Genomic DNA, 12,855 nt, shown 5'->3' with positions numbered 1-12,855 from the left:
CTTGTTTTTGTTGGACTAGATCCTCAGCTCCCGCCACGACTGGAGAAAAACCGAATACTAGCGGAAGCACTCTGATTGGGACAGCAAACTGCCAAAATTTTACTTCAAATCTGTTTAATGAAAGGATATTGGAAGAATAGATGATCTCTACTTTCCAATCCGATCAATAAAAGCAACAAAATGAAAGCACCACAACCGACCTTCTGATGAGATGGTCAGCTGATGGTGATGAGAAGTATCTACTCTCTTCTCTTTTAATTAAGTGTTTGTGGGTCATCTTCCCACGTGTTTATAATGAGCAACAAAGACAAGAAACCTAGGAAAGGCTTTAAAGCATGTTAATTATTATTAATATTTTTTGTTTTCATACTAAGCATGTTCCCTATTGATTTTATGGTAATCACTAGGATTAATCAGACCATTTAAAAAATTAAAAAAAAAAAAGACAAAAAAGCTAGCTAGGCAGGGCCAGGTTCACAGTTAATTGGCGAACTTGTTCTTGCAGTTGTGAATGCTTACAACATTTATGACAAGATGCAAACCTAAGCATGCACCCATGGAAGACAAGGCCAAAAAATTAAAAAGCTAAAAAAAGCCAAAAATAAAGCTAAAAAGCCTAAAGGAGGAATGGTAGAGCCGTAGAGGCAAGGAAAGACAAGCAAAGAGTGAGATCAAACTTTGTTGCAAAATGTTTATGATTCTCATACTAATAGGAAAATTAATACAATGTTACAATTGGATTAAGCCCTTCAAAAGGATATAAAAACACATCTTAATAAGTTGCTTAGTTAGATCATAGTATTTTTGGATTTAATTAGGAAAACTAATTTCATCAAGGTCATCTAATGACAAGAAAACTTCATCTAAGAATGAAAGCTCTGTACCATCATCATCTTCATCAGAAAATCCCCCTTGAGAACCACCTTTCCTCTCATAAGCTCGACAAAGAACCCATTTGCTTGAATCCTGCCCATTATAGTGGATATTAATTAATTCACTAATAACTAACTAATTAGGCTATGTTTGGTATGTATTTTTGGAATGCATTCTAGGTCGATTTTGCATTTTCGGACAATATAAATATATATTTTTATCATCTAAGAATGCAAAATCGACCTAGAATGCATTCCAAGAATCAAGAATGCATACCAAACACTGCCTAAGTATTTGCATGAGAACAAACTAAAATGTTTATATATCCATATATAGTCCATACTTACTTGTTTATTAGTTTCTCTTCTTTTGGGAGATCTACCACTTGAACCGCAATCGGAAAGGCGATACTCTTGCATTATCCAATTAGTTTTGATCCCGGCCGGAGCTTCGCCGATGTAGAACACAAGATACTTCTTCATACCCACTTTCTTATTACTATCATTTGAGACTATAGGTTCATCAATACCCATTGATTTCCAATACCCATTAGTAGAAATTCGGTTTGGAGTTCTTCTACTAAAGAAATACCATTGGTTTCCTCCTTGCAATGCCTTACCTACACTCAATATCCCAATATATAAGGTCAAATAGAATCATAAAGGATTAGAGAATAAAGAAGAGAAAGAAAAAAAAAGACAAGTATTGAGAGGAGTAGAGAGATATATAAGTTTCAAACCATTAAGTTCCCATGGATTGTATGGATAGAGATCAAGATCAGGAATTAGGTCTTGATGGCAAGGTATGATTGATGCCTTACTATAAAGAAAGTGAACTATGAGTTCTTCATCAGTTGGGCAGAACCTGAAACCAGGAGGAAGGTTATCTCCCATCTTAGTTAGTATCAATATGAAGAAGAAGAAGAAGAAGAAGAAGAAGAGAGGATATATATAATGAAAGAGAAGGAAATTAAGAAAAGATTGGAGTGAGAGAAAAGGTGGTTTGATCAGAATTCATGGATAGAGAAGAGAGATTTAGAGTTGATCGTTGTGGAGTGAGGAAGAGGCGGCTAAGGGAAAGGGTAAGATACTTTGAAAATTGAAATAATGGGATGGATATGTTAGGGTTGAAGCCTCCTTTAGCCATGGAAGAGGACTTATTAGGTATCTTTCTTTCTTTCTTTCTTTCTTTCTTTCTAAACTTTGAGAAGACAGAGATAATAATGATGATGTTGTTGTGTTGCCTTTGAGCTACCATTAAATTAAGCTATACTTAATCCTACCATGGTTTGCTATTCATCCACGTGTACACTGTTCTTGATCAAACCTAGACCCCACTCAATCTTTAGCCCTATCACCACATAACAGAATTCTTAATTTTTTTTAGTTATCTTAGGAAGGAAGATTTTTTTGGAACACTGAGATTCTGTATATTATAATATATCTAAAATTGATCTCAGATTTCATGGCTTCATATGCACTACTTGTTTAATATTCAACATTTTAAATAGGGATGTAAACGGATCGGATTCGATTCGGATAGTGCTATATCTGTATCCGTGTCCGATTAGTTTTCGAACAGATTCGGATAGTGCAAAACGGATACGAACACGGATACGGATCGAATATTTTATCCGTTTACATGTAAATATAGCTTTTCGGATAGTTATATATAGCCTATTCGTATCCGTATCCGTTTAACTTTCGAACGGATTCAGATAGTGCTAAACGGATACGGACACGGATACAGAAATGGATTTCGGCTATTCATTTACATCTCTAATTTCAACCCTCCAAATTAATGAATAGAAGCCCTTGATATCATAATACCCATTTTATGTTTTTTAATTTTTCCTTCTTGTGAATTACATCATTGGTTTTAGTTTAGACCTAATTAACCCATAGAGAGCATAACAAGAAGGCTGGATTTCTGCCTTGGGTTGGGTCCGATCCATTTATTGGGCCCATCTACGCTTGTGTTAGTACATAAACTAATCAATTAACAATAGTGTTTTAATATTAGATAACTAAGGACCATGGAGTCAGTCATGAATGTACTTAGATCTTTAATTTTGAAAAGAAAAAAAATTCCCTTCTTTAAGTTAGTAATATAGAAAATACAAAAAATCAATGAATCTTATCTTTTGTAGTTAGATCTATAAGACTTTTGAATTAGAAACTCAACGATTCCAACTGATTTTCAATCAATTTGATCCAATTTGAATTCGAATTGATGGAGGTAATGCTTGTTGGGTTCAGTTGGTTGCATGGTTTGGGTTAATGATCTAGTTGGGTTAAACAGTGGAGCTTCTAATGGTAATTGGAAGAGGGTACAGTCTTCCAATGAGTTGGAATCTTCCAAGGTGGTTGAAGTCTTCAAGTGAGGTGTAGTCTCCAAGAGAGTAGAGTGGTCCAAGAGTGGAAGAGTACCAATTGGGTAGAGTCTTCCAAGTGAGTGAAATCTTCTTAGAGTGAAAGAGAGGGGAATCTTTATTCCAACTGGGTGGAGTCTTTCTAGGAGGTGAAATATTCCAAGGGTATGTGAAAGAGGAGTCCTATAAAAGGAGAGAGGTGTATTTCAAAGGGGGTAACAGTGAGGATCTAATTAGTGATCGAGATGTCAAAATGGGAGGAAGGAGGCTGAGAGAAGGGTGTCCAATTGGGTTTGAGAATCAAAGTCGCAAGGTTTGTATTCTTTTCTTAATCCTAATAAAAGTTTGATCTCACTCAGTGAATGAAGGAAGTTTTCTTGAACCACATAAATTTCTTTATCTCTTGTGTGTATGTGCATGTTTTTATTTTCTGTGCTCGTCGTTTTGGCCTATAGTTTTTGGTGTGTTGTGTACAATTCTATGGGCACATATAGTTTTGTATTAATTGTATGTTATACACAACTTATGATTTTCTTACTAATAGGAACATTAATGCAATAGCATAATTTAAGGAATACATATAATTTTTATGTTGGGGAAAAGATCCCCCACAATACCAGTGTTCGGCCTGAAACTGCATGGCTCAACTGGAAATAATGTAGCACCCCTTCTAAAAAGTCTTAAATATTCCTTATTTGACAAAGTTTCCTATGCTACCCTCCTCCTCCGCTCGAAACTACACACAAGCATTTGAGGAAATCCTCACCCTTTTATGTATTATATACAAATTTCATGCATTACTCACGTAATAAAAAAAAAAGGGAAAATGTTCTTTGTGCCGGGGGGGGGGGCGTAGGCTGCATCCAGACACATGGGGGTGGGTGCAATGACCACCCTACCCCTTGAGTGGTAGGCACATGTGAACTAGGCGCAGCCTGTGCTGCGGCATAAAAAATATCGCCCCTAAAAAAAATAAAAAAATAACATTGACCATAGCAAGTGAGAGAAGTGTACAAATGGTTACCTAATTAGGACAAAGAACCAATGACAACATCATTTCTGTAGGGAAGCTACTATGGAGAAGACATCAGAAAAATTAAAATGGTGGTAGTAATGGTCATTTCAAGACAAGAGACCAATACCCTACCACCATCACAATAAATATCAAAAAATCATCTTTAATTTTGAACTTTTCTCAAATTGGAAAGCTAATAGTCATGGTCATTTCAAGACAAGAGACCAATGCCCTACCACCATTACAATAAGCAAAGAGTTCATTTTTTTTTTTCAATCCTTCACAAAACTCAAAAGTAGTTAAAAATGGAATTAGAGAAAAGACAGTTATTTAGTTTTCTTTCATTTAATTAGCTTTTCATTGTAGCTTAATTTAACTTATAAAAGATTTGTATTATTGTGTCCTTAATTAGAAGAATGCATATGTTTGTACAGATCGAGATGAAAGCCCACCAAACTTTGAAAGTGATACATCTTGACAGGCCACAACAGTTAGGGTAGTTTTCAGTCTACACCATAGTTAGTAAATTTGCAAATAATTTGGAAAAAATTTTATTTTATTTTTATCTAAATTTGAAGCAATTTTGAATTGATTTAAAATTTTTAAAAATCCATGTTTTATGGGAGTTAACAAATAATTCGTGAACAATTTGGGTTGAAAACAAAATGTGATACGATAAGATAGAATGCAATAGAAAGAAAGATATTAGAGGCACGGTCCCAAATTGAATGGGTGTGTCACGAAACCCAGTGGCTTTGAGCAAAGTGGTTGAAACTCAACGGATAATGAAACTTGAATAAATTGGACTCCAAAAAGTCTGTCGTTGAGAATATTTTTGTGAATAATTAGGTTTGAATTTTTTTTAATCTTTACAAAAATTTCAATAAAAAATAAATAAAAATAGGCGAGTATTCTAAAATGCTTTTTCAAAATAAAAATATAATTTTAAGGAAATTGAACACTTTTTTTTAACCAAAATTTCAACCTTAAATCATTAATTTTTAAAATTCTTTTTTTTTTTGACAGAATTTCTAAATTAGTGAAATAAATTAAACTCAAAATTTTCTCCTAAATTATTCCATAATGGTGTAATCATGATTTGTCAACTATCCTAAATGTACAGATGGCCTACCAATTGAGCAACCTTTTCACTTAGAGTGCACAAGAACTTAAAAGTAGTTTTCAGTTTACACCATAGTTAGCAAATTTGCGAATAATCCCGCCAAAATTTTGGTTTAGCCAGGATTCAAACCAAATCCAAATTGATCTTAAAATTTTAAAAATCCATATTTTTTTCTAGTTTCACAAAGAGTTTGTGAATAATTTGAGAAACGAATAATGTAGCCTAAATAATTTGGACTCCAAAAAGTCAGTCCTTTGAGAATATTTTGTGAACACTATAGGTTTGAAAATTTTTGAATTTTACAAAATTTAAACAAAAAATAAAATAAAATTGGATGAATATTCTGAAATATTTTCAAATTTTCAATAAAATTTTAAGAAAAGTGACCGAGTTTTTCTTCCGGAGTTTTCAAACATAAATGATTAATTTTTGAATCATTCCAGATTAGACGACATTTTACCGTAACAAAAAAAAATCTTCTTTTGTACGTGACGAAATTTCTAAATGAGTCAAACAAATTAAACTCGAATTATTTTCCTTCAAAATTATTTCCAGAATCATGAATCATCAAATATCCTAAATGTATAGATGGCCCCAACAATTGAGTGCACTAGAAATTGCTAATTTTGGCTTGGTTCAATAAGGATTTGTATTTTTGTTTAAATCTTCTAGAAATTATATCTTTTACAACAATGAAAGGACTTGCAGAAAGCATGAAAGCCTACCAAACTTTGAAACCAATTTGTCTTGACATGCCGACAATTATAGCAGTTTTTCAATCTACACCTTAAATGTATGGAAAGCCCATCAAATGAACCGCTTGAATGAAATAGGAATATTACCATTAAAACCAAGAAATTTGAATAGAGATATGGTTGTCATACTGGTGTCAAGCTCATAGTTGACATGGTATAAAACTCTATCAACCACATAGTGAAATTAGGTTATATTGTCGTACATGATATAGACAGTGTCTTCCTCGCTAGGGAATCTGCTAACATGTTCATCTCCTTAGAATGAATAGAAACCTAAACCTAAATATGAAATTTTTTTTTTCCCCCACTTTTCTGGACTAATCTGATCTATCCAATCTAGAATACTCTAAATATTAGTATCAATCATATCCCCTTATTATTGACATGCAATTTCTATACCAGTAAACAATAGAAAAAAGGTTCTCTAAGCGGCTACCGCTGGGGCAGGGGTGCTAGCACTTTTGTGTCTATTCCTTTCCTTATCACATGAAATGACCTTACTGTCTTCTTATGTACGATACTATTTTATCACACCTCACTGATGTACTCCTCTATACCACTTGCTATATTAAATTGATAAAGAAGATTTTGGCATTAAAAAAAAAGAGGGCAAATTATAATTGAACCCCTCCAAACCTAGTGGGGTCAGCTTTAAACAAGCATGAATTCTAACACAAACTTCACGGGTCATTAAACCATCATGAATTGAGTAGTATGGTAGTGGAACTTGGTGCTTACTGACTTGTAACTTATCCTCAAAGGTTTTAGGAGCCTTGATCGGTATAGGGTTGGCGATGTTGGGAGGGTCCTTGACTCTGGGGCTGTGTTTGATATGCATTCTTGGAATATATTTTAGGTCGATTTCACATTTTCAGATTATAAAAATAGTTATTTTTATTGTTCAAGAATGCGAAATCGACCTAAAATGCATACCAAACACAGCTTTGATGTATCGTCTGTTAACTCACATTCTCTCTTTTTATTGGAGATTACATTGAAGTCTGTTGAGTAAAGAGATCATTTTTCCGATCAAAATGGAAACTTTTGAGTTCACATTGTTGTATGAAGTAGTTACTTAAACAAGCCTTGTACCAAAACAAAAAAAAAAGTTTGGCCCTGTCAGTCCGAGTCAAGGCCGGGTTTGAGACCAAATCTACATTTTTTTTAACCTATTTTAAGTCTAAAGGAAAAGACTAGGGTTGCAAGTTTGGCCCTGTCGGTTTGACCCGCCCTGACCCTCCTAGCCTGAATAAAGCTTGGGCTGAGATACCCTGGCTCTAAGGACAGGTTACGGCTGGGAATTTCTGGCCCTGAGTCAAGGCCGGGTTAGGTCAAGTTTGAGGCCTTGTGCTGAGCCCAGCCCGGCTTAGCCCGACTTCTTCCTTTTTCTCCTGTTCTTTCATCCATTCATTCATTATTCTTCCCCCTCCCTAATTAGGGCAATCAGGGTCAGCCCAGCTGAACCCTGAGGGCGGGTCAGGATTGGATTTTTCAGACCCTGAGTCAGCATCGGCCTGGGCCTGGGCCTAGCTAATGGGACTCAAGGTTGGGTCAAACCCCAGTCCAACCCAACAAGCTGAGATGCTCCATCATTTAAAAAATATTTTGGGATTCTAGAAGTTTTAAAACTTGTACAGGTGCACTCATTTTTTTTGGGCATTAGGCAACAATCTTGGTCTGGGAAATCTTTTTTCATGACCCTATTTAGGGGAGGCTCCCCTAAATGGGTTATCCATCATCAATCACAAGAATGGCTGATATTGATGACTTAAATTATTGGCTTTATATAAACAAGAATGAGTTCTCATACAAATTTTATGTGTTATTAAACCATCATCAAATGAGTAGTAATTTTATTACCCTCATAATTTATCAAAAAAAATGAGTAGTAACTTGTAACTTGTCCTCAAAGCTCTTAGGAACTGTGAATGAGAATAGGGTTCGCGATATTGAGTGGGTTCTTGACTCATTAATGTGTCAATCACTCACTTCATCTCTTTTTATAGATTCGTTGAAATCTGTTGATGTAAAAGATTTAAGGGTCCATTCACTGCCTTTGTTGTTTTTCTTCTTGATTTTAAGTTAGATCTCCTGAAATTTTCTCATAAAAAAATCAATTTTTTTTGGGTATTAATCGAAAACTTCCCTTTCAGATTTGATATTAGAGCCTGTAAGATGGCGATTTTAGTTGAAGTTATATTTTTTGAGTTTTTTTTTTTTTTTTTTTGTTGGGGGTGTGGGGGTGGGTGGAGGGGGGCATTAATCAAATTTTAAAATTAAAATTAATCATATGACCCACCATGCAATAGATTTTTCCCTGATTGTCCAAATCTTGACAAAGATTTACCATCGATATATAGCATTTGATGTAGTACCTTTGAATTAAAACTTATCAAACGAGTCAAGGGTGATGTTGACAATATGACCATAAATTTTGAGATCCAACTATAACATGTCAATTGTCAACTGGAAAATTCTTAAAGGTCATTTAGGATTATGGTTGGCTTCCTAAGAGTCTAGGAAAAGTGTTTCCTACGTTTGCCTATCATTGAATGGTGTATTTTATCCCAGTCATTAGATGTTGCTTTAATCTAATGGTTGTAAATAAGTTAAAAACCCTATATAAGGGAAAATTTCCCTTCAACGACAAATCGAAGGTCAGCATTACTTCTCCTCCTTATATGTTGAATGTCCAAAATGCTCTTCACTCTTCTTTGACACGCATCTAAACACAATGATGGTCACTAATGAAGGAATTCCTCATTCACCATGGCTTAAGGAAAACTCGATCTTTCTACATAATTGAGATGACTGTATTATTCATTGTTTTAGAGATTGTGAGGGAGAAAAGGAGTACAAAGGCTTAGGAATTGGGTTTGGAATTAAACTTGATTACACTTGTATCTATTTAACAGTTCTATCACTGTGAAGATGGAGATCGCATCCCATGGACATTGAGCCGAACCACGTCAATTCTCTGTGTCATTTGCTTTGATTTCTAATTTACCAATTTTTTTCTCTACTAGTCGTGTAGGTTAGTGCTCTTATTCTCAACATTATAGCATTTAACATTATTTTTTTTTTAAAAATTAAGTCATTGGATTAGCTTTAGCCAAAGCCTAATCGACTTAATTCAATTAAACTTAAACTTGACTTAGGTTCCAAATTTGTATTGTTGATTTAGTTTATGGGTACCAAATTAGCTTAAAATGTCTGATTCCTTGGTACTGTAGTTTAACTCTTTTACATACCATTATTTTCTCACCACTAAATAGTGTTTAAGCTATTGATAATCACATTTACAGTTAATAAAATGTGACTAATTATTTGCTTGCGAGTTACACATGCTATGATGGACTTAAAAGTTGAGTCAATTTGATTTTACTGCACCCCATTAGAGAATGTACTCACCTACATTGAAAATGAGACAGCCTACTATCCTATAAAAAGCACAAAAATAAAACATCCAAACGACAAAATTTATGGTGATAGTCAAAATTGAAAGTTGGCTATCATGATACCCTAAATATGCCTCAGCTTGGCTGTGCTGGGCATGATTCGCCAAAACTTAGACTTGTTTATATATGATATTTTTTTATTAACATCCGTTAATTAAGGTGTCAAATAATTTATAAATTTTGTCATTTTAAATGTGTATCCGAAAAGTGAGCAAGGGGAGGGTGGGCCTTAGTACAACAGTAAGTTTGCTCCATTGTGATCAAGTGGTCACGAGTTTGAGTCTGAAAACAGTGTCTTTGTGAAAGTAGCGGTAAGGTTGCATACATTATGACTCTCCCCAAAACCCGCAATGGCAGGAGCCTCGTGCATTGGGTACGCCCATTTTTTTTTATTGATCCTATCCTGTCTGATGAAACCGCAAATCATCATCTTGTTCTAACTGTCCCTCTTACGGGAAATTCTTTTCAGGCAGACCGAGAGGAGAGAGAGAGGAAATAACAAAGAATCATTCGAAGTCAATGCACTCATGCTATCCACTCAATTAGGGCTTTTTTGTAGGGTTATTTTTGTCTAAAGGTGGGGCATATAAGGTAGAATTGGTGTCTTTAGTGATCGAAAAGTGAGCAAAACAGTAGCAACTCTTGAAAATGATATAATGATAAAATATATTTTTAAATTATTTTGGAAACTTTTTTTCAACCTTGACTTAGAAGAACTTTTGAGAATAAGACAAGGGCAATCAAAAGAAGGTTACATGATTCAAAGACACTCATAGAGGTGTCATTCAGACAATCCCTCTATGAATATCGATCCAACATACATATTATTATACCTATGTCGTAATTTATTACCTTTTACAAGTGAAATTAAACATTACCTACCTAGGTTCCTATACGACCATAGTAGGAATCTTTCCCACATGCTCAAGATAAATGCCAATAGCTGGCAATTGCCTGATCAAATAGGGTTCAAATTTTGTGGGTCCCCTACTAACGTGTCAAGTTTCAATTCTTTCAAAGTTTGTCATGTGATAAAATAGAACAAATGAAAATCCAACTATGGGAGATTGCACAGTACTGGTTGAAGTACCATAAAAATATATCGAGAAATACATGGAGATGTCTATCAATAGAATGGAGACCTTTTGATTGAATTAGGGTTTGAAATTTGACATGTGACTAAAGGAAAAGTTATGATCATGGGTGTTAACATGCTATATCATCGATGATGATCATCATATACTTTAGTGAAGGGTTGGATTATATAGGCCCCACCACATGATGATCTCAAATTTGCTTATGTCACACACACTCAATATATGCGTCAACATTTCATTACTTCTCCTGTGGAGGGGGAGAGGTTAAAGTTGTCCATTATTTAGTGATATGCTGACCAACTACAAGTCAATCACTTGTAAAGGAAGCTAAGGAATGAAGCCAATTAATAAAAGCTCTACCTATGCATATATATATATATCTCACTTTCCCTAAGACTCACTTTCTTCTTCCACTACTCCCCTTTTTCCCTTCCTTTAAACCCTAGTAATCAGAGTCCCCCCACACTGGCAACAATGATTGTTAAATACCCACATCATTTCCTTACCCACAAAATTTTAAACCTAAACACTTTATTTCTTTCATTATATAAAAGTAGATTACTATGTCATAAAACTATTTTATTTATATTTTTTGAGGTATTAAAGAGAAGAAAAGTGGGCAAAGTGCCCTATAATAAGGAGGAAATGCATCTGTGATTGGTGATTAGTGCTATATTAATGTGCAGGTTCATGCACTATAGAAGATGGAACACCCAACAAAGATGACAATGCATGAAAAAATCAGCAAAGTAATTGCATCAATCAAGTCATCATAGTGACCATTGTGATGTAACTAATATGATACTATCTAAAGGTAGACACTCCTCTTGACCCACCAGCCCACAATGGTCTAAGTTGATTGTTTGTTTTTGATGCAATGAATGTGTTCCATGGTCAGGAATGAAAGGAAAGTTTAGATCCACATCAGTCGGGTAGTGTCAGTTACTATGCTTATGATGACCTTGAGAAGGTCCTTCCACCCTGAAACTCAGGTTTATAGGCTGAACGCTGTCAGATGGTATCAGAGCAGGTTGATGCAGTGAGTGCATTCCATCCCTAAGAATGGGAGGGGAATTTAGTCCCACATCGATCGAGTAGTGTGCGACTGTTCAGCTATACGAATAGAATTGACATGATTGATAGGTTTTACTGTGTTTGATTGCATGGTTTTGTTGTTGAGAATGTATAGATTGCTGATTACTGCGATTAACATCCACGACATTGGAGATCACCTTCTCAGTAGCTGCATCACTTTGAATTGTGAAGGTTGGGGAATAAAGGTTACAAAACCATTAATTGTGATGATACCTCTATAGATTGAACAGGTTTCTCACCCACAAGTGAACCTTCAGGATTGTTGATGGAGTGGATCAATCTATGGATAGAGTGGTATTGGTGGGTAGACATAAAGAATGCAGTCAGAGATGTGGATACACTTCCAGCCTCATGCTTAGGAAGAACAACAACATAGCATGGTTTCAAAACTCAGATCGGAATTGGCTGAATCGGCTAAGTCGACTCAAAATCAATCAGGACCAATTGTGTTTAAGCTCGACTCTATGCATACTGAGTCCGATCGTAATAAGCCGATTCAGCTCAGAATTGATGGAGACCGAGATCTGTACTCAGTTCTGAGTTTTAAAACCTTGCACTTGAGAGAGATTTTTGACAAATAAAGGATGAGGAAGTGTCTTATCAAAATTGAGAATTTAAGGGGGAAAGCCTAGAAGTAGTGTTTTTATGGTTAAGAGGAGTATCTTTACTGGATGGTTGTAATGTCTATGCTTGTCTTTTTCCAAAATATAGTCCGGCCAGCCAGTTTCAATGAAAAACATAGTGGAGAATCTTTCAGCAAAATCATGTTTTATGTCACATAGAGTTTGCTTTTTTGAGTTTATAAAGGACACACAAACCACAGTTCACAGCTAACAATAATATCAATGTGTGGAAAGTGACATTAAGCACTAAAATTGCATCAAGTCGTTCTCTGTAAAAACTTTGACTGTCAATACTGGATCAACCAACACTGTATGAGTATCCATACCATCTTCCAGGAGATCAATGCAAGATAATAGTTGAATTTACAGAAAATTTAGTTTTATACATATAAGCATAAGGAGATTTCCAAGGGTTAAGTCTTTTGACTCCCCCCACACCGCCAAG

At 35.1% G+C, this 12,855-nt stretch overlaps 1 protein-coding gene across 1 annotated transcript; it reads right to left on the bottom strand.

Annotated features, from left to right (window-relative positions):
- Window positions 1-696: 696 nt before the first annotated feature.
- On the bottom strand, window positions 697-1,766 carry LOC122669157 (NAC domain-containing protein 104-like). Its single transcript, XM_043865842.1, has 3 exons — window positions 1,613-1,766; window positions 1,221-1,492; window positions 697-966 (listed from the first exon to the last, which is right to left on the bottom strand). Exons 1-3 carry the CDS (start codon window positions 1,764-1,766, stop codon window positions 811-813), a joined length of 582 nt encoding a protein of 193 aa, XP_043721777.1. The 3' UTR covers window positions 697-810.
- Window positions 1,767-12,855: the final 11,089 nt, after the last annotated feature.

This window comes from Telopea speciosissima, chromosome 7 (genome assembly GCF_018873765.1).
Source record: "Telopea speciosissima isolate NSW1024214 ecotype Mountain lineage chromosome 7, Tspe_v1, whole genome shotgun sequence".
In the NCBI taxonomy this organism is placed as follows: Eukaryota; Viridiplantae; Streptophyta; class Magnoliopsida; order Proteales; family Proteaceae; genus Telopea; species Telopea speciosissima.
Note: the sequence above shows the minus strand (reverse complement) of the source record. Positions and strands in the feature narration are given on the sequence as shown.

Bases quoted from the DNA above. Each gene is read 5' to 3' on its own strand.
- LOC122669157 (XM_043865842.1), bottom strand. From the start codon at position 1,766: ATGGGAGATAACCTTCCTCCTGGTTTCAGGTTCTGCCCAACTGATGAA. The intron at 1,493-1,612 runs GTTTGAAACTTA...TATTGAGTGTAG, and splicing joins CAATCCATGGGAACTTAATG to GTAAGGCATTGCAAGGAGGA. The intron at 967-1,220 runs GTAAGTATGGAC...TATAATGGGCAG, and splicing joins GAAGAGAAACTAATAAACAA to GATTCAAGCAAATGGGTTCT.